This window comes from Hyperoodon ampullatus (assembly GCF_949752795.1).
Source record: "Hyperoodon ampullatus genome assembly, chromosome: 2".
Taxonomy (NCBI): Eukaryota; Metazoa; Chordata; class Mammalia; order Artiodactyla; family Ziphiidae; genus Hyperoodon; species Hyperoodon ampullatus.
This window is the reverse complement of record NC_136915.1, coordinates 178030431-178052834: the sequence shown is the minus strand read 5'-3', so window position 1 is coordinate 178052834 and position 22404 is coordinate 178030431. Positions and strand designations below refer to the sequence as shown.

Genomic DNA, 22404 nt, shown 5'->3' with positions numbered 1-22404 from the left:
CTAGGGCGCAGGCTTCAGTAGTTGTGCCACGTGAGCTCAGTAGTTGTGGCGTGCAGGCTGTAGAGCGCAGGCTCAGTAGTTGTGGTGCACGGGCTTAGTTGCCCCGCAGCATGTGGGATCTTCCCGGACCAGGGCTTGAACCCATGACCCCTGCATTGTCAGGTGGATTCTCAACCACTGCGCCACCAGGGAAGCCCTTTTACCGACGTTTTAATTAACATACGAACTCTTAGTTGTATAATTTGTATACTTTGTAATGAAAATACAAAACATTTTTACTTTTTTACAGATAAGATCCATAAAATTTTGAAAGTGGAGAAATATTTGTGTATCTTTCTTATCTTAATGAAAGAGATAAAATACATTTGTTGAATCAGGCTTAATGTAAACCCCCAAAATATACTTGTAAAACTATGCCTTCAACTTCCAGATTAACCTCTGGACAACCCCTTTGCATCAAAGTATCACTAGCTTCATTTCAGTAAACATGGCAGCTATTTTTAATTCATTATATAGAGATAAGTTAAATGTAGTTTTAGGCATTTCTAATTGTACTTAAAGTACATCATTATATATACATATTAAACAACCGAGAGTATGGAAGTGTGTTATACATAGAATATATAAACCTTGGTTTATCCAAAATTTCGCCATAATTTTTCTTGTAATATATATATTTATTTTAATATTATTGATTATATAATTATATATAGTACATTAATTGTATTAATATATTTTATAATATTATGTAATAAATATATAATTATATAATTAATAACATATTGATTATACAGTTAATAATACCATATATTATTATATAATACTATATTTATGACAATAGATACTCATATTTTGATTCACATATGTATGTATAAGGTTCTCAGAGGTCCTCTGAATCATTAAAGGAAGTTTAAAGTCTTTGCCATTTCTTTTCCTCTCAGGACTGTACACCTAGAACTCTACACTAGCTCACAACCTGATCTTCTTATCTTTAGTGTTTCCTGCACCTTGCCACCAGATCATTCATCCTAAAATAGTGTTTTCATCGTATCCATTCTTGCTCAAGAAACTTTAGCAGCTTCCTATTCCTATTGCTTGCTTCCCGCCTACTCCAATAAGCTGCCCTCCGCACTATTCCCTCCTAAGTCCTACTGACATTGCTCACGCTGCTACGGGAAGGTGTCTGGCATAGGTCTTGGCACAGTGTTTGTTTCCGTTCCCTCTGCTTCCTGTTTATCTGTCTGAAATCTATCTGTCCTTCAAGACCTAGTTCAGATTCTACTTACGTCAAGTTCAGGGGCTACTCTTTGGAGTACTCTGTTCCAATATTATCTCCCTGTTCCCCATTCACTTAATATTTTGTACTATACCTTTAAGTTCCAATTATTTTCTTGTATTATTCTCTAATTGTTTCTTGTCTGGAAGTCACATTTTCCTGGCAAATTGTCCAAAGCAGTGGTTCAAGCTCTGACTGTGTAAGCTCTATTCCAAAACCTACTGAACCAGATCCCTGGGAAGGACCCTAGAAATCCCTCTCTTTATTTAAGCTAACCAGGTGATTCCAATGAAGATCAAATTACTTGGTGTCATTTGAACTGTGCAGTAAATATTTGAATTGAACAAAATTCACTCTAGATTTTGTATTAAACGTATTTTGTTTTAAGTTCTTTGAAAATTTATGATCTGTGTGTAGTGTTACCTATTTTCTTCTAGTATATAGTTAGCTGGGATGCTTCCATTCTCCCCAAATTCTGCATCAGTGAGAGAAATTTTCAAAGAAAATCTTTCAATCACATGAACCTAAATGAATGCATATATAATTTCCCTTATAAAGTTATTTTTCACTCCTTTTTAACTTTACAACTAATTCATGAATACATTCTCATGAAGAATTCAAAAATACAAAGTAAAACTCACTTTGGATTCCTTCTCTCATGGTAAACAAGACTATGGATTTGCCATGTTCCCTTCTGAATTTTTAGCATACATTTACATATTTTGTATATCATTTTTCCCATAAATGCTGGATGAATTATTTTGAAATTTCTCACTTTGTCTTGGTGCTCTTTCCATATCAGTATGTGTATGTGTATGTGTATGTGTACGTTTGTGTATTCATTCTGTACAGTGTTCCATAGTATGGATGTACCACCATTTATTTAAGCATCCATTAAAGATGGACCTTTAGGTTGCTCTCACTTTTTTCCTTACTGTAAACCACACCTCAGTGAACATCCTTGCATGTGCACTTTCGTGAACACATACCATTTGCTCTTAAATAAGATCTTCCTGTTCTGCCCTCCTTTTCATTTTTGGTTCACAAGCAGTTTCTCATAATCTGCATCAGGGTACTCTCTTCCAGGTTGTGGCCAAAAAGTACAGGATCAAGTCAGAAAATTTGCATTCCAGACCTGGCTCTTCATTGACTTGCTCTGTGATCTTGGACCTTTTTCTTCTTTGTTAATGTGAAAACAAAGATTAGAGGGATGACTTTTAGGGTTTCTTACAGTTTTAACGATTTCTTGTTCTAATTAGGCTTGCGGGTGTGATACCATTTATTTTTATTATATTCAGCTAGTAGCAAGCACCATTTGAATCTTTTTTTTTTTTTTAATTTTTTTTTTTTATTAGTTTCTGCTTTATAACAAAGTGAATCAGTCATACATATACATCTGTTCCCACATCCCCTCCCTCATGCATCTCCCTCCCTCCCACCCTCCCCATCCCACCCCTCCAGGCGGTCACAAAGCACCGAGCTGATCTCCCTGTGCTATGCGGCTGCTTCCCACTATCTATCTACCTTACGTTTGGTAGTGTATATATGTCCATGCCTCTCTTTCCCTTTGTCACAGCTTACCCTTCCCCTTCCCCATATCCTCAAGTCCATTCTCAAGTAGGTCTGTGTCTTTATTCCCGTTTTACCCCTAGGTTCTTCATGACATTTTTTTTTTTTAATTCCATATATATGTGTTAGCATACGGTATTTGTCTTTCTCTTTCTGACTTACTTCACTCTGTATGACAGACTCTAGGTCTATCCACCTCATTACAAATAGCTCAGTTTCGTTTCTTTTTATGGCTGAGTAATATTCCATTGTATATATGTGCCACATCTTCTTTATCCATTCATCCGATGATGGACACTTAGGTTGTTTCCAGCTCCGGGCTATTGTGAATAGAGCTGCAATGAACATTTTGGTACATGTCTCTTTTTGAATTATGGTTTTCTCAGGGTATATGCCTAGTAGTGGGATTGCTGGGTCATATGGTAGTTCTATTTTTAGTTTTTTAAGGAACCTCCATACTGTTCTCCATAGTGGCTGTACCAATTCACATTCCCACCAGCAGTGCAAGAGTGTTCCCTTTTCTCCACACCCTCTCCAGCATTTATTGTTTCTAGATTTCTTGATGATGGCCATTCTGACTGGTGTGAGATGATATCTCATTGTAGTTTTGATTTGCATTTCTCTAATGATTAATGATGTTGAGCATTCTTTCATGTGTTTGTTGGCAGTCTGTATATCTTCTTTGGAGAAATGCCTATTTAAGTCTTCTGCCCATTTTTGGATTGGGTTGTTTATTTTTTTGCTATTGAGCTGCATGAGCTGTTTATAAATTTTGGAGATTAATCCTTTGTCAGTTGCTTCATTTGCAAATATTTTCTCCCATTCTGAGGGTTGTCTTTTGGTCTTGTTTATGGTTTCCTTTGCTGTGCAAAAGCTTTGAAGTTTCATTAGGTCCCATTTGTTTATCTTTGTTTTTATTTCCATTTCTCTAGGAGGTGGGTCCAAAAGGATCTTGCTGTGATTTATGTCATAGAGTGTTCTACCTATGTTTTCCTCTAAGAGTTTGATAGTTTCTGGCCTTACATTTAGGTCTTTAATCCATTTTGAGCTTATTTTTGTGTATGGTGTTAGGGAATGATCTAATCTCATACTTTTACATGTCCCTGTCCAGTTTTCCCAGCACCACTTATTGAAGAGGCTGTCCTTTCTCCACTGTACATTCCTGCCTCCTTTATCAAAGATAAGTTGGCCATATGTGCGTGGGTTTATCTCTGGGCTTTCTATCCTGATCCACTGATCTATCTTTCTGTTTTTATGCCAGTACCACACTGTCTTAATTACTGTAGCTTTGTAGTATAGTCTGAAGTCAGGCAGCCTGATTCCTCCAGCTCCGTTTTTCGTTCTCAAGATTGCTTTGGCTATTCGGGGTCTTTTGTTTTTCCAAACAAATTTTGAAATTTTTTGTTCTACTTCTGTGAAAAATGCCAGTGGTAGTTTGATAGGGATTGCATTGAATCTGTAGATTGCTTTGGGTAGTAGAGTCATTTTCACAATATTGATTCTTCCAATCCAGGAGCATGGTATATCTCTCCATCTATTTAAATCATCTTTAATTTCTTTCATCAGTGTCTTATAATTTTCTGCATACAGGTCTTTTGTCTCCTTAGGTAGGTTTATTCCTAGATATTTTATTCTTTTTGTTGCAATGGTAAATGGGAGTGTTTTCTTGATTTCATTTTCAGATTTTTCATCATTAGTGTACAGGAATGCCAGAGATTTCTGTGCATTAATTTTGTATCCTGCTACTTTACCAAATTCATTGATTAGCTCTAGTAGTTTTTCGGTAGCATCTTTAGGATTCTCTATGTATAATATCATGTCATCTGCAAACAGTGACAGCTTTACTTCTTCTTTTCCAATTTGGATTCCTTTTATTTCCTTTTCTTCTCTGATTGCTGTGGCTAAAACTTCCAAAACTAGGTTGAATAAGAGTGGTGAGAGTGGGCAGCCTTGTCTTGTTCCTGATCTTAGTGGAAATGGTTTCAGTTTTTTAACATTGAGGACAATGTTGGCTGTGGGTTTGTCATATATGGCCTTTATTATGTTGAGGAAAGTTCCCTCTATGCCTACTTTCTGCAGGGTTTTTATCATAAATGGGTGTTGAATTTTGTCGAAAGCTTTCTCTGCATCTATTGAGATGATCATATGGTTTTTCTCCTTCAACTTGTTAATATGGTGTATCACATTGATTGATTTGCGTATATTGAAGAATCCTTGCATTCCTGGAATAAACCCCACTTGATCATGGTGTATGATCCTTTTAATGTGCTGTTGGATTCTGTTTGCTAGTATTTTGTTGAGGATTTTTGCATCTATGTTCATCAGTGATATTGGCCTGTAGTTTTCTTTCTTTGTGACATCCTTGCCTGGTTTTGGTATCAAGGTGATGGTGGCCTCGTAGAATGAGTTTGGGAGTGTTCCTTCCTCTGATATTGTTTGGAAGAGTTTGAGAAGGATGGGTGTTAGCTCTTCTCTAAATGTTTGATAGAATTCGCCTGTGAAGCCATCTGGTCCTGGGCTTTTGTTTGATGGAAGATTTTTAATCACAGTTTCAATTTCAGTGCTTGTGATTGGTCTATTCATATTTTCTATTTCTTCCTGAGTCAGTCTTGGTAGGTTGTGCATTTCTAAGAATTTGTCCATTTCTTCCAGGTTGTCCATTTTATTGGCATAGAGTTGCTTATAGTAATCTCTCATGATCTTTTGTATTTCTGCAGTGTCAGTTGTTACTTCTCCTTTTTCATTTCTAATTCTACTGATTTGAGTCTTCTCCCTTCTTTTCTTGATGAGTCTGGCTAATGGTTTGTCAATTTTGTTTATCTTCTCAAAGAACCAGCTTTTAGTTTGGTTGATCTTTGCTATCGTTTCCTTCATTTGTTTTTCATTTATTTCTGATCTGATCTTTATGATTTCTTTCCTTCTGCTAACTTTGGGGGTTTTTTGTTCTTCTTTCTCTAATTGCTTTAGGTGCAGGGTCAGGTTGTTTACTCGAAATGTTTCCTGTTTCTTAAGGTGGGATTGTATTGCTATAAACTTCCCCCTTAGAACTGCTTTTGCTGCGTCCCATAGGTTTTGGGTCGTCGTGTCTCCATTGTCATTTGTTTCTAAGTATTTCTTAATTTCCTCTTTTATTTCTTCAGTGATCACTTCATTATTGAGTAGTGTATTGTTTAGCCTCCATGTGTTTGTATTTTTTACAGATCTTTTCCTGTAATTGATGTCTAGTCTCATAGCATTGTGGTCGGAAAAGATACTTGATACAATTTCAATTTTCTTAAATTTACCAAGGCTTGATTTGTGACCCAAGATATGATCTATCCTGGAGAATGTTCCATGAGCACTTGAGAAAAATGTGTATTCTGTTGTTTTTGGGTGGAATGTCCTATAAATATCAATTAAGTCCATCTTGTTTAATGTATCATTTAAAGCTTGTGTTTCCTTATTTATTTTCATTTTGGATGATCTGTCCATTGGTGAAAGTGGGGTGTTAAAGTCCCCTACTATGATTGTGTTACTGTCGATTTCCCCTTTTATGGCTGTTAGTATTTGCCTTATGTATTGAGGTGCTCCTATGTTGGGTGCATAAATATTTACAATTGTTATATCTTCTTCTTGGATCGATCCCTTTATCGTTATGTAGTGTCCTTCTTTGTCTCTTCTAATAGTCTTTATTTTAAAGTCTATTTTGTCTGATATAAGAATTGCTACTCCAGCTTTCTTTTGATTTCCATTTGCATGGAATATCTTTTTCCATCCCCTTACTTTCAATCTGTATGTGTCTCTAGGTCTGAAGTGGGTCTCTTGTAGACAGCATATATATGGGTCTTGTTTTTGTATCCATTCAGCCACTCTGTGTCTTTTGGTGGGAGCATTTAGTCCATTTACATTTAAGGTAATTATTGATATGTATGTTCCTATTCCCATTTCCTTAATGGCTTTGGGTTCGTTATTGTAGGTATAGTCCTTCTGTTGTGTTTCTTGCCTAGAGAAGTTCCTTTAGCATTTGTTGTAAAGCTGGTTTGGTGGTGCTGAACTCTCTCAGCTTTTGCTTGTGTGTAAAGGTTTTAATTTCTCCATCAAATCTGAATGAGATCCTTGCTGGGTAGAGTAATCTTGGTTGCAGGTTTCTCTCCTTCATCACTTTAATTATGTCCTGCCACTCCCTTCTGGCTTGTAGAGTTTCTGCTGAGAGATCAGCTGTTAACCTGATGGGGATTCCCTTGTGTGTTATTTGTTGTTTTTCCCTTGCTGCTTTTAATATGATTTCTTTGTGTTTAATTTTTGACAGTTTGATTAATATGTGTCTTGGCGTATTTCTTCTTGGATTTATTCTGTATGGGACTCTCTGTGCCTCCTGGACTTGATTAACTATTTCCTTTCCCATATTAGGGAAGTTTTCAACTATAATCTCTTCAAATATTTTCTCAGTCCCTTTCTTTTTCTCTTCTTCTTCTGGAACCCCTATAATTCGAATGTTGGTGCGTTTAATGTTGTCCCAGAGGTCTCTGAGACTGTCCTCTGTTCTTTTCATTCTTTTTTCTTTATTTTTCTCTGCATCAGTTATTTCCACTATTTTATCTTCCACCTCACTTATCCGTTCTTCTGCCTCAGTTATTCTGCTATTGATCCCATCTAGAGTATTTTTCATTTCATTTATTGTGTTTTTAATCGATGCTTGATTCATCTTTAGTTCTTCTAGGTCCTTGTTAACTGTTTCTTGCATATTGTCTATTCTATTTCCAAGATTTTTGATCTGGGAAATAGAATCTTGGATCAGCTTTACTATCATTATTCTGAATTCTTTTTCAGGTAGACTGCCTATTACCTCTTCATTTGTTAGGTCTGGTGGGTTTTTATCTTGCTCCTTCACCTGCTGTGTGTTTTTCTGCTTTCTCATTTTGCTTATGTTACTGAGTTTGGGGTCTCCTTTTTGCAGGCTGCAGATTCGTAGTTCCCGTTGTTTTTGGTGTCTGTCCCCCGTGGCTAAGGTTGTTTCAGTAGGTTGTGTAGGCTTCCTGGTGGGGGGGACTAATGCCTGTGTTCTGGTGGTTGAAGCTCGATCTTGTCTTTCTGGTGGACAGGTCCACGTCTGGTGGTGTGTTTTGGGGTGCCTGTGGCCTTATTATGTTTTTAGGTATCCTCTCTGCTAATGGGTGGGGTTGTGTTCCTGCCTTGCTAGTTGCTTGGCATAGGGTGACCAGCACTGTAGCTTGCTGGTCGTTGAGTGAAGCTGGGTGCTGGTGTTGAGATGGAGATCCCTGGGAGATTTTCGCTGCTTGATATTATGTGGAGCTGGGAGGTCTCTTGTGGACCCGTGTCCTGAAGTTGGCTCTCCCACTTCAGAGGCACAGCACTAACTCCTGGCTGCAGCACCAAGAGCCTTTCATCCACCCGGCTCAGAATAACAGTGAGAAAAAGTAGAAAGAAATAATTAGTAGAAGAAAGAAAGAGAGATTGAAAGAAAGGAAGAAGGGAAGTAAGGAAGGAAGGAAGGAAGAAAGAAAGAAAGGAGGGAGGGAGGAAGGATGGAAAGAAAGGAAAGAAAGGAGGGAGGGAGGGAGGAATGAAAGCAAAAGGAAGAGTGAATGGAAGAAGAGAGGGAGGGAGGGAGGAAGGAAAGAAAGAAAGAAAGACAGGAGGGAGGGAGGGAGGGAGGAAGGAAAGAAAAAGAAAGTGGAAAGAAGAAGGGTGGGAGGGAGGGAGGGATGGAGGAAAGAAAAAGAAAGAAGGAAAGGAGGAGCGGAGGGAGGGAGGGAGGAAGGGAAGGGAGGAAAAAAAGAAAGAGCAGGTAAAGTACAATAGAATAAAGTATGAAATATAGTAGCGTTATTAAAATTAAAAAGTAATTATTGAAAAAAAACACGGACCGAAAGAACCCTGGGACATATGGTGGAAGCAAAGCTATACAGAGAGAATCTTACACAGAAGATTACACATACACATTCACAAAAAGAGAGCAGGGGGAAAAATCAAAAATCTTGCTCTCCAAGTCCGCCTCCTCGATTTGGGATAATTCGTTGTAAAAAGAGGAAAAGGGCGAAAAGTCTGAAATCTTGCTAAGTCCACCTCCTTAATTTGAGATAATTCGTTGTAAAAAGAGGAAAAAAAAGGGGGGGAAAGTCTTAAATCTTGTCCTCAAGGTCCACTTCCTCAATTTGGGATGATTCGCTGTCCATTCATGCACTCCACAGACGCAGGGCACATCAAATGGACCGTGGAGCTTTAATCCGCTGCCTCGGAGGCTGCACAGAGAGATTTCCCTGTCTCTGCTCTCACAGCTCCCGGGTCTCAGCCTTGGACCTGGCCCCGCCTCTGCGCGTAGGTCGCCGGAGGGCGTCCGTTCTTCGCTCAGACAGGACGGGTTTAAAGGAGCCGCTGATTCGGGGGCTCTGGCTCACTCAGGCAGAGGGGAGGGAGGGGAATGCCCTCTCCTCGCGCACCAGGCAACAAAAGGGAAAAAAGTCTCTTGCCTCTCCGGTAGCTCCAGACCCTTTCCCCGGACTCCCTCCGGGCTAGCACTAACCCCTTCAGGCTCTCTTCCTGCCGCCAGCCCCAGACCTCTCCCTGCGCTCCGACTGAAAGCCGATACCCGAGCCTCAGCTCCCAGCCCCGCCCGCCCTGGCGGCCGAGCAGACAAGTCTCTCGGGCTGGTGTGTGCCTGAGGGCACCGATCCTCTGTGCCAAAATCTCTCTGCTTTGCCCTCCTCACCCCTGTTGCTGTGCTCTCCTCCGCTACTCCGAAGCTTTCCCCCTCCGCCACCTGCAGTCTCCGCCCTCGAAGGGGCTTGTAGTGTGTAGAAACCTTCCCTCCTTCACGGCTCCCTCCCACTGGTGCAGGTCCCGTCCATATCCTATTGTCTCTGTTTATTCTTTTTTTCTTTTGACCTACCCAGGTATGTGGGGAGTTTCTTGCCTTTTGGGGGGTCTGAGGTCTTCTGTCAGCGTTCAGTAGGTGTTCTGTTGGAGTTGTTCCACGTGTAGATGAATTTCTGATGTATCTGTGGGGAGGAAGGTGATCTCCGCGTCTTACTCTTCCGCCATCTTCCTCCGGCTCTCACCATTTGAATCTTGTAAAGTCAATCATTAAGGTTCACAGTGCTTATGAATAGAAGGGCATTACACTTTATTCCTCATTAGTCTTCTGCATTACTGCTTAACTGATGCTCGAATGCCATTTCCAGATGAACTACTCGTAATGATGGTGGTGGTGGTAGCAGAGGATGATGGGGAGGGGAAGGAGGGGGAATTAGACCTTTTTTTCTTTGGATAATGCTCAACAGTTTACAGAAAACTGTTACTCATACAGCTCACTTTCAGGTATTATCCATTTCTCACAAATCCTGCGAAATTAAAGGACTTGTTCAGATCATTCAACTAATGAGTTTCAGGGTCCAGACTTGAGCTCACATCTTTTTTCTTTCATTCATATATATATATATATATATATATATATATATATATATATATATATATATATATATATTCTTTTCCATAATAGGTTATTACAAGACATTGAATATAGTTCCCTGTGCTGTACAGTAGGTCCTTGTTGTTTATTTTAACTCACATCTTTTGATTACTTAGTTCACTACTTTCTTAAAGACAATTTCCTCATGCTCAAATATTTATTTAATTTATGCTGAATTTCTTTTTTAACATTTATAAAGAGATTGGTATTTATTACATGCTCTTTAAATATTAGTCCTCCACTCCCAACCTTATCCTTGGTCTCCTAGTTTATTTTATATTTTGTGTAGTAGTGGGACTCTGGTCGGTTACAACAGTTTGAGACAGCAAGATGACCAGTACTTCTGAGTCAACAACTCTTGAGCATTCAGGACATGCATTACGCAAGTAGTTGTGGTTATTGTTATCCTTCAAATCACTTGACACAGACCATAAACATTTAGCTCTGGTGCATGAAGATGAATTAGAGGCCGAGCTTAGCTTGTCTACAGGGTATCTGTTTCATCTTCACGATAGACCCCAAGTGTGCCAGTGATGATTCATGGAAATACTTAGTGATGAAGATTGGTTTTGTTTTTGTTGGAAATCTTTTAAAGGATGCTCATCAAAGTGTGGATTCTTTATTTTCAGATACTTTCTTCCTAACATACCAGCAATGAGCTAAAGATATTCCTTGCAGAATATCCTTTTACAAAAAGGCAATGTGGCACAATCCAATGGGACTAAAGTATGGGACTATTGAGACTAAAATGTGCTACTTTAAGCACTTTCTTATTTAAATTTGGTTACTACCACGAAGTAGAAAATATATGTCCTTCATAGCATTTTAGTTGTTCAGAAATATACAAAGCTCTTTTTTTCCGTAGCTTTGATTTTCCTGAATGCTAGGAAGAGCTATTTGGAATTTGTGAAACTTGATACTGCCCCTTTCTAAGTCGTGATATTAGTTCTGCAACTATGTCAACAATTGAGTTCTCTAGACGGGTAGCATGTTTTCATGTTTTAGTGGTCCCATTTCCCTCACCCTACAATCTCCCACTGTCTTCCCAAAAATTATCAAAAGAGAGAGAAAAGGTGAGGGAAACCAAAAAACAGGCCATTTGTAGCTTTTCTACATTTTTTTCTGTTTCTTGTTAACTTTTTCCCTCACATACAAATTACCTTTTAAAAAAATCTTCCTTGCCTCTGTGCATCCCCCAGCCCCCATTGTCATGATTACCCCACTCTGCACCCCGCACCTTCCCTCCTTCTGAGAACTTTACAGTGTCGTTAGTTGGTCCCTTGACCGATATATGTGCACATACCACAATTCACTGGTCACTGGAGCTGGAGCCAAGATTCTCAACTGCTGTTACAATTCTCAAGTGTGAAGTGCCAGGGGCAATTAATTACTTATTATGAGTACTGAGTTATAAGTGCCTTATTTAATTTTTTGAAAGCAGAGTTGAGCTTAGCCCTACAATCATGTCAGTGTCATCCACTCGCATACAGAAATGCTCTCTTGAGTGGGAGAGAGACACTCCAGCTAGTCATCTGGGGATTGTGCACAACCCAAGCTTATTTATGCTACAGCCTGTGGGAGTGTGTCATGGGGCATGCAAATGTCATCTGCCTTGGGGCTTTTTCTCAGCAGAAAAAAAGGCTACAACCCTAACCAAAGAACAAGCAGATGTTCCCAACTAAGATTATTATTTTTTATTTGTTTATTTTTTTTGGCATGAGTTTTGACCAGACAGTATTAAAAGGTGAATGAATCTTCGAAAAACATGGTTTCTCTCTTGTTTGTTTTTACCAGTTGTTATTTAGCAACACAAGACTGAGGTTAGAGGGAAAAAATCATTCTGCAGATTTTATTAGATAGCTATTAAAAGTAGCAAATCGGAAAGAGGGTACAGATGGAGGAAAACTATTTTTGATCATGAAAGTATGTGGTGGATTCCCTTGCTTGCCTCCTTAAACAGGTATGTTCTGGTAAGAGATTGTAGGGCAGAATTCAAGATGGCAACACCATAAACCATAAATCAAACAGGTTTCATGTTTTACCTGCAGTTGTGGTTTTGGTGTTTCAAACATCTGTTTGTCATGTCCATTAGTATAAAAACTTCAAAGGGAACTTATGTTTTCCCAGGAGGTATCTTTGTGGTAACCTTAGTTTTTCTTTTTCAACTGATGTCAACAATCTCTACTTATTGTCTCAAATTTAACATAAAATGAGGTCTTTACTCAAGCAGAAAGAATGTGATGAATATGTACTTGTTTCTGTCTCTTGGGAGCAAACTAGTCATAGATCCATGAATTTCTCAGTTAAAAAAAAAGTTAATGGGGGTGAGTAGGAGGAAAAAGAATATTTACATTTGTTACAACCCAAAATATATATAATAAAATATTTTTTTGCAACTGCTTGGTATGATTTAGCCCAGAGCTATGGCTCTGGGGATCACCTTGGGTCTAAAGACAGCAAAATCTGTTAACTTCTTGTGGAAATTCAAGAGGTAGTTTTGAGGATGTGTAACTTGAAAACTGGGAGTGAAAAATTAAGGCTTCGTGTACAAGTTAAGTGATTGGCTTCTTTGGTCAGTGTCTTACTCTCCCTCTCTGTAAAAAATAAATTTTCTCACAAAGCTCATTAATAGCTTCATCGTTGGTGTTCAGATAGCATGTTCTTTAAAAAGCAGTGTGTGGTTGTGGTGATGGACACACAACTCTGTGGAAGTACTAAAACCCATTAACTTGTACAGTTTAAATGGATTAATTATATGGTATGTGAATTATATCTCAATAAAACGTATATTTAAAGAATCAATATATAATTATATTTGAGAAGATAGTGGGGTTTTTCCCTTGGTAAATTTACCCCCCAAAATGAGTGTTCTTCATGAGTTCTTCAGTAGCAGACATTTTAATTGAAAGCCCCATTTGTGTAGAGCAAGTTTTCAAGTGCTTCACCAGCTCCTGGGGTTGTAGGTGTGGTCTTTCCCTCTGCACTCAGATGGCCTGGCTCGACCACATCCACAAAATTGATATTGAATTAGGCATGAGAGAAACAACTGTAAAAGATTTTGGGGGAAGTCACCAAAACTTAGATTATATATTGTAATTAGTGAACTCAGGCTATTCACAAGTATCTGAAGTCTTCCAAAACTGGAAATCATAGACAATGCAGTATGATAAGTAAGAAAAGATTGGCAGCTGAGTATACATTTAAATTTAAGTTACAATTAGATATTTAAGGAATGTATATGGCACTTTTTTTTAGAATTTTTTACTTTAACCTTCCTGATTAGCCATAAATTAATGATTCCTGCAGCACTGAGGAATAAGAGGGCCTCTATTATAGGATTCAGAGGCACAAATGAAAACTTAGAAAATGTAGTAAAGTGGTAAAGGAGCTTAGGATTGGCAGATAGGAATGGACTGAAGTTACAAAGTGCGTGTGTGTGTGTGTGTTTAACAGAAAGAGAGATAAACAAATAGAAAATAAAACTAAATTTTCCTTTGTTGATATTTATGTCCTCCTTTTCTTGCTATCCATTGACTGCTGACTTCAAAGCTGTTGAACCTAAGAAAAGTAATAAAAGATGCTCATTCATTAATCCAGCAAACTCTGATCTGACGTCCACAAAGGACCATACATTCTACTAGGTTATGGAGATGTGAACACAAATAAGATGTGGTCACTGGGTATGATTTACTGTCAGTTTTTAGCTTTTAAAAGTGAATTCTCTTTTCTGTACATATATAAGAAGAATGCACTTCGGGGGGATTTCTTTAGTAATGGTGTGAATATTCAGTCTCATACTTGCTCGTAAAGCAACAAGTTCTCTTATGCTCTTCTTACTGAAAACTCTGACTTTAAATTCCACATCTCCCAAAAGAAATAATACTTCCTTTCCTGTATGACAGATGAATACTTTATGATTATCCCTATGTCGTTTTCCCCCCTGGTATTACAGACCGACACACACAGGACTAAGAACAGCAAATTAGGAATCAAGACACATGAGTTCTCTCTACAGCTCTGCTCCTATGACTCTGAATGACCAAAGGCAAACTGAGGCCCATCTCTACAAATAGGACTGGGATGAAATTGGACTGTATCTCTTCTCTAACATTGTTCCCAGTGCTTGCAACCTCTGGAGTTGTTCCATCTCCTTGAGTTTAGTATTTTTAAGGGGCTTAGACTCATTAACGAGGATATGTACATAAAGCATGAAATTTAGAACATATGCATCTTTCATGTAAACAGATTAATGCAAAGTGCATTCTAGAATGTAAGTTCCATGAAGTTTGGGACCCTGTTGGTCTCATTCATGGCTATAACAGGAGTTAAAAAAATATTTTTTTAAGAATGAATACATGTATATTAGTGAGACATGTAATGGAGAGGGAAAATATGAAAGGAAACTTGAGATCTCAAAGAAATTCTAAAATAGGGCTCTAACTACTGGAAGAGTAATAGCTTGAAGTAGAAAGACTAGAAGATAGATTTTTCATTTTGTTTTATTTCCTCAAAGTATGGGACAGCCTGGTGGAAGATTTCAGGTTAGGAGAGAGTACACAGGTAGGAAATTTATTCATTTATTCAGCAAGTATTTAAGTATACTCTCAGTATTAGTGTAATGGTGATCAAACTTTTTGATCTCACGACCCCTTTACACTTTCAAAAATTATTAAGGATCCAAAGGTATTTTGTTTATTTGGGTTGTATCTGATATGTGCCTTATTGGAATTGAAACAAATTTAAAAATTTTAATTTAACTTATATGAAATAATGACAGTAAGCCCTTTACATGTTAACATAAATAATATTTTTCATGAAAAACAATATCATTTCCAAAACAAAAAAAAAGTTTAGTGAGATGATTAGTGTCATTTCACATTTTTGCAATTCTCTTTGATGTGTGGCTTCAGAGAAGACAGCAGGATTCTCATACCTGCTTCTGCAATATACTGCAGTCTGCTGTTCGGTTGAAATATACAAAATTATGGAGAAAACCCAGCTTTAAACAGGTATGGGGGTTGGAAAAGGGAGACCCTCACAAACTCTGTGAAGGATCTCAGGAACTCCCAGGGATCTTCATCCCACACTGTGAGAACCACTGTATTCCAGAATGGTGAAACATGAGTAGTGACTTGTAGCTGAAGAAGGAATACAGTATTTCTAGTTGAAGAAGGTATTGATGTCCTATCTAAAAAAAAAAAAAGATGTTGGGGGATCCTTGATAAGTAAGAAGCAGCCTGGATTGGAGACTTGTATGTGGCTTCTTGTTGTGAGAGAGATGAGGGAGTCTGTAGCTGTAGGTTTGGGGAATGTTACATGGTATGACTATGATTCCCTTAAGAGGGTGTGATAAGAGTCTGGGAAGATGCCACCTACTGGTGTACAAGATGGTCAACATTCATTGTTAAATCCAAAATCTCTCAAATAGAATCCTTTTTAAGCCTTCCAGGATTTTTTTGTAAAGAGAGATAACAAGTAAAATGTTAAATACATATATAAAGCATGTGTTTATATTACAATGCCTTGTTTCTGATTGTTTTTCCTTTGCTTTTTTTCCAGCCCATCCAGACCTTTCAAGTTACCAAAAAGGTAAAGTAGTCTGGATTATCTTATTAAATAAGTATATGCTTTTCCCCTTTTAGTATTTTCTTTACATTTTGCTGCTGTTTTCGCCTTCCTCGTTCATATTTTTGTGAAGGAAAACTAAATTTCTTCTGAGTTGGCTGCTTGAGGAATCCTATACCTCCAAAAGTGGTTTTAATCCCAAGGTAGACATTTAGCCTTTAAATGCTATTTGGGTTTAATCATTTATATTTGCATAATTATTTTGAATTCTTTCCTGTAATGGATTGGCTTCTCAGTGTCCTACTTATTAAGAGAAAAACTGTTCAGCCAACTACCATGACTTAAATTCATGGCAATTTATTTCAGCTGGGTTGTCTGTGTTTCTAAACATTTTGCTATCATGTTAAGATAGAGGTATTCTTTTATGTGGAAAATGTTAATTTTAGTTTTATAGTAGAAAAGCAAAATTTTAAATGGATAAGAGGTTCTGAAAAATGCATTGTCTCATCAGCTGTCCTTGTACATTGTGTACATTGTGGTTCCAGATATAATATTATTTAAGAAATTCTTAGTGATCTTTGAAATTCATTTGCTAAAGAAGCTCAGATGCTAATAACTCTGAAGCCTATCTCAGGAGAGTCATCCTTTCTTTGGAGTAAAATTACTACATAAATTTTAATTAGTAAACTCCTTTCACATTTAAAAAATATTTTAAAAATTGTAATAAAATAGACATAGCATAAAATTTACCATTTTAACCATTTTAAAGTATACAATTCTGTGGCATTAAGTACATTCACATTATTATACAGCCATCACACTGTTCACCTCCGGAACTTTTTTCAACTTTTCAAACTGAACCTCTATACCCATTAAATAGTACCTCCTCATTTCTTTCTCCCCCCAGCTTCTGGCAACCACTATTCTACCCTGTCTCTATGAATTTCATTACTCTAATACCTCATATGAGTGGAAGAGTACAGTATTTGTCCTTTTGTGACTGGCTGATTTCACTTAGCATAATGTCCTCAAGCTTCATCCATGTTGTAGCATGTGTCAGAATTTCCTTCCTATGTAAGACTGAATGATATTCCATTGTATCCATATACTACATTTTATTTACCCAAGTTTGCAAAAAAATTATGGAAAAAAGATGAAGGCAAGAGGTTTTACAAGTAACTATGGCATATGAAGAAAATGAATTTCCATTTTTCTAGAAATAATAGGGTCCTGTTAAGTGACCAGAAGTTTTATATTTTGAAAGGTTCGTATATATTTGTCTCTGCTAATAGATTGGTATTTTTAAAAACCTGAATTTATTATTTTCAGTATATATACATATAAATACAACTTCTTCCTAAAATTAGCCTTTTCTGATTCCCCTTTCCTACCCCAGCTGGAAGTACTGGCTTCCTTCATTGAATTCACAAAACATTTTATCTGTATCCTTCTGTTGACCTGGTTTTGTAGGTATTAGTGCACCTGTCTGACTTTCTGAATTAGGCTCTAAGTTCCTTGAGGATAATATCCATGTCTGCTATTATTTTATTCCCAGAATGCCTGCCTTCTTACTATGTAATGTTAATTGTTGAATGAGTTTATTACTTCACAAGAAAGAAAGAGTTCTGTACTGTTTTCCTCTGTGAAATTTCATGAGCTTCAATCATTCCTCCCACTAAATTGATAGTTGATGCCACTAGAAATGTTATGATTAATAACATTTAGAAATGGGTACCCTTAAAGGCCAAGAGGAATAAGGGAGCGATATTAAAGGAAACAGAAAGAAAGAAACCGAGGAAGAAGAGATTTTTTTAGGAAGCAAGCAGTAGCTAAAGTGTTAAATATTACTCAGGTCAAAGAAGATGAAAACCAAGAGAGTTAGTTGACTTTGGCAGTTTCAAAAGAGTCATGAGAGCAAAAGCCAAGCTATCAGGGGTTAAGGATTGGGTGGTTGGTCAGGAAAAGGAGGCCTCAAGTCCAAGGTACTCGTACTCTCTAAAGCCTGGCTCTCTGCTCAGAAAGGAAGGGGTGAAAGAGAAGAGTGTTTCCAGAAAGGCAGCAAAGGGCAAAAGAAAAAAGTCTTTGTAAGCTGAGAGGAAAATTTACTGTGGAGGGCCTTATTGTAATACAAATGGCCCATTTAAAACAGGCCCCCATATAATGTCACTACAGCATAAGTTAGCCCTGTAAGACACTTCATTTGTTTTAACAGTTATTTCTGATCTTTTCCCAGAATAAACCCAATAATAAGGTGGCTGAGAATCTATGAGGATATTTGAGGGACTTCCCATTGGATCCTCATGAAAATCCATCATGGCAGGAACATCCTGGACCAGGGTGCCAGGCAGCCTGCCCACTTACTCAGATCCACAGTTTACCCACAAACGCAATCCATTCATTCTGTTCTTCTGAGTCCTTCATACCTGTACTATTTGAGACTTAACCTACTGAGAAGTGCCATGGATACACTTTTATATAGAGCAGTGCCATGGATAGCAACTGCAGGCCTAACTTAAGCAGCTGATACAGCAGTAGGGCCTTGAGGAAAACTGTTACCTGGTCAGTCACTGGAAAATGACTGCCTGCTGTCACCCAGGAGTTACAGAAGTGGATTGCGTTTACAGTTATGTTGTGTGGTCTAAAGATTTACAAAATTAACATCAGGCAGATGAAAGACAAGTATGGTACGCAGAGGAACATACTATAGTAAAAAGAGTGGTCATTTGGAAAATTCTTCCAATGCACCGAAAATAATGTGCAGGTTCTTTATTCAAATTTAAACTTAGTTAGAATATGTACCTGGAACCCAGACTCACCATGAAGGGAATTAGCCAAAAAATATAGCAATAAATTTATAGGTCATTTTTAATTTCCTTTACTTCTCCAGTTTTCCTGCTTTATTAGATTTTTTCCTTAATATTACAACCATTGTCTGGGTTTCATATTATACATGAAACTTTTGTTTCCCACGTGGTGCCCATAGTTACACAACATCTTAGAATAGACAGCAGGAAGCAGAAATAGCCTCAGCAGTTTTGTGCTATTTAGGAGAAACCCTTGTCTGAATGACATTTACTCAAAATAGCTGGGGCTTTCCCCCATGGTGCTTTATGTCCTCAGGATGGTGATTCCATTTCTTAAGTGCGAACAGTTGTCTCTAGGAAAGGTTAGCATGTGAAACATCTGCTTTGTGAGGAAGTGGACTTGTAATATAGTAAGGTTAAACGTGTTTGGAAGAAATGTGCTGAAATCACTAATGCCGTAAAGTTTCCATATGTAGTCAATGCATGGATATGGTATAGAGCAGTGCTGTAAAATCAAAACCAAATGTTTTCAAAGGCAAGAAAAAGCAATTATTGAATGAGGTTTTTATGGTTGCTATGCATGTGTGCAGATTTTTCAAGAACACAAACAAAAAGTCATTATATGGGTAAATTAAACCACGGTATGAAAACTAAGCAATTTGGGGCCCACTACCCTCTATTGATAACATGTTTGTAGGTAAAAATGCATAACTTCTGGTTCATTTGAAAGAAAATTGATCCATTTAACATAAAGTATAATGAATAATTGTGTAAGCCTGGGGCCATTTTCATTTCATAGGGCTGATATTTTAAAGGTCTAAAATGTAAAGGACTCTTTAAGTCTGAAGCAATGAACAGAAAGTCTCAAATGGGCTATTGACAAAGGACTTTATTGCTTCAAACCGGTTACTTTCATCTTAGTTTGCATTTGGTACAAGAGGAAATAAAGTATAGAGAATATAAGCTTTGGGTGTGTTCTAGAAATACGAACGCTTCTGACCACTTGGTGTTTACATTTGAACAACAACAATCAGCGTATTGTGATTTATTTGTTTTCATTACATTCAGAATTGTTCTTAAAAAGTTATTCCATCTTATCTAGCATAATTTTTCCTTAATGAGTTTTTAAATGCAGAATTTACAGTCTAGTGAATAATGTTCAAACTTGAAGTCCTTTGGGTCTAGGTGATTTTGCATAGAGAAATTAACTATTAATGTGGCTTAGGAATTTAATTTTCAAATGACAGTTTGGGGAAGCATCCGTTTGTGGCAAGTTGACTTATTCCTGATGTCTTCTGTTTCTCTTGTGTTTGAAGCAAGAGATGATATCATAGTGGTTAAGAGGCCAGACCCTAGAACCAGACTACCTAGGTTCCTAGCTTTGTGACCTTTTTTTTTTTTGAGATATTATTGACATGTAATATTATATTAGTTTCAGGTGTATAACATAATAATTTGATATTCGTATGTACTGCAAAATAGTCACCACAATAAGTTTCGTTAACATTCATCACCACACATAGTTACAAAAATTTTTTTTTCTTGTAATGAGAACTTTCAAGATCTACTCTCTAAGCAACTTTCAAGTATGTAATACGGTATTATTAACTATAGTCACCATGCTGTACATTATACCCCCAGGACGTGCTTGTTTTATGAGCTGGGCCAGCTTGTGACTTTGAACAAGTTATTTAACCTGCCTGTGCCTCAGTTTCATCTCATAAAGTTGTTGTGAGAATTATATGAGATGATCATCTATGTAAAGCATGAGAGCAACTAGAACTCCTAGTGGGTGCAGGCTATTATTCTTTATTTTCCTAAGGTTGCTTTTAAAAGAACAATAATAAAAAAATGCCTGTGCGAGTCCTCCCTTAAAACATAATTATGTTATATTTTAACTTCCTTATTAAAATTTAATTTGAATATCTCCGCAAAGCCAGATCTATGAATTTGAGAGATCAGAATATAAAAATCAGCCATCTATTCTTAGAGACATATAATAGTTTTTTTCAGAATAATGGTTAGAGCCACTAGCTTTCTTTAAACTGCTAGCATGATTTTGAAGAAAAACTCAAAGTATATGAGCAAGAAGCCTATTTCAAATGAGCCAGAAATAGCCATCAGAGCAGCCCAGTGAGCTAAATAACACTGTTGAGAATTTGAGAATAATTGTCCACAAGTTAAATGTTTCATTTTTTCTCTAATAAAAATTCAAGAAATCTGAAGTTGGCAGAATACATTTTGAATTTTAGAAAAGTTCAGTCTAGTCAACTTCTATGGAGCACTCAGTTCTTATTGAGGTCTGGAAGCGTCAGGTTAGGAAGGCATGGTCCAGGATCTTATGGAAGGGCCCAGAAACAGATATTTCAGTGGAAGGTTGTGAATGAGGGTGTGGGAAGGGTGTTGGAAGAAATGGCTTAATGGTGGGATGTGGTAACAGAGAGGAGTTTCTGAGGCGTAGTAAGAAACTAAAGCCAGGCTGTGGTGATAGAGAGTGAAGGGAGGATAGGTACATACATGGGTGTTTGTTCATCTGATCAATAGATAGTTACCAAGCACCTTTTAAAAGGCACTGTTCTAAGCACTGATACTACACTAAATCAACCAGTCAATCAATCAATAGTCTCTGCCCTCCTGGAGCTCACAATCTAGTGAATAAGTTCATTATAGTTTTAGCTAAATGGAAGGTTAATAGGTTTATGGGGAGGTTTCAGTTTGGTTTGGTTATTCTTATGACTTACACTACCTGAACCTGTTTATGGGCTGAGCTCTTTTTCAAGAACTGATGGAGTAAAAGTAGGGAGAAAGGAATAACTGGAGAAACAAAAGTTCTGAAAGAGACTGCAAGGAGGATGGAGCCTCTGTTAAAATATATTTCTTTCCACTTAGAAAGTGTAGATTTAAGAGCTTCTTTTTCCCAGGCACAGATGTAGCAGTGAAATGTTATTTGTCAGGAATGGACATTATTCTTACTCTCAATAGCCTGTGGCATCTGACCACTGCTACTTTATCACAAAAAATGAGAGGACAGTGATTTTCCAATTTTCTACTACAATTATGTATAAATGCTTATAATCTCATGAGATCTTTTACTGATAATATCTGTGCTAGGTCTGAAATAGGTCTGAAATAGGAAGATTTAACAAATTGCTCTCTTAAGTAGCAAAAAAACTTTACTCTGCTTCTAAGAGGCTTTCTTTGTGATCTCTCTCTGCTTTTGTAGTTATGCAGCCCTGATAGCAGACTGGCCTGTGGTTGTCTTGGGCATGTGCACTGTGTTCATCGTGGTCTGTGCCTTGGTTGGAGTATTAGTGCCAGAGCTTCCTGATTTCTCCGATCCATTGCTGGTAAGGAGAATTGAGCCAGTAGAATCTGTTTATTTTCTTTAGCCCTCAATCATCTCAAAAGATTAAGTATATTAAGACATGTTGCATTATGTTATTTAGTATCCCATCTCTTTTAAAAACCTTGTCAAGCCATCAGTAAGTATACAATTCTCTTTCTGAAAAGTAGAGACATGTCTGTATTCTCAGGTTCTTAAAAGGGGTGAGGTAACTTGCTCATCATCAAAAATCTGGAAATTTGCTTCTTGGTCTCCATGTTTAAACTAAAAAGCAGAAAACTGGAGAATCTGCAGACTGTAAAAACGTCTTCAAAAAGTCTTGAAGACTGACTGTCACCTTTTTTCCCAAAGACGTTAAAGGAATTTCAGTATTACTGAG

The 22404-nt window shown here is 37.4% G+C and overlaps 1 protein-coding gene across 4 annotated transcripts in view; it reads left to right on the top strand.

Annotated features, from left to right (window-relative positions):
• DISP1 (dispatched RND transporter family member 1) overlaps window positions 1–22404 on the top strand; it is a gene marked incomplete at its 3' end in the record, with an annotated part of 215449 nt that overhangs the window by 178904 nt on the left and 14141 nt on the right. For all 4 annotated transcript variants that reach the window (XM_079698634.1, XM_079698633.1, XM_079698636.1 and 1 more), the window contains exons 3-4: window positions 15873–15902; window positions 21906–22029. In XM_079698634.1, coding sequence (XP_079554760.1) covers window positions 15873–15902; window positions 21906–22029 — 154 coding nt within the window. The remainder of the gene's footprint in view (window positions 1–15872; window positions 15903–21905; window positions 22030–22404) is intronic.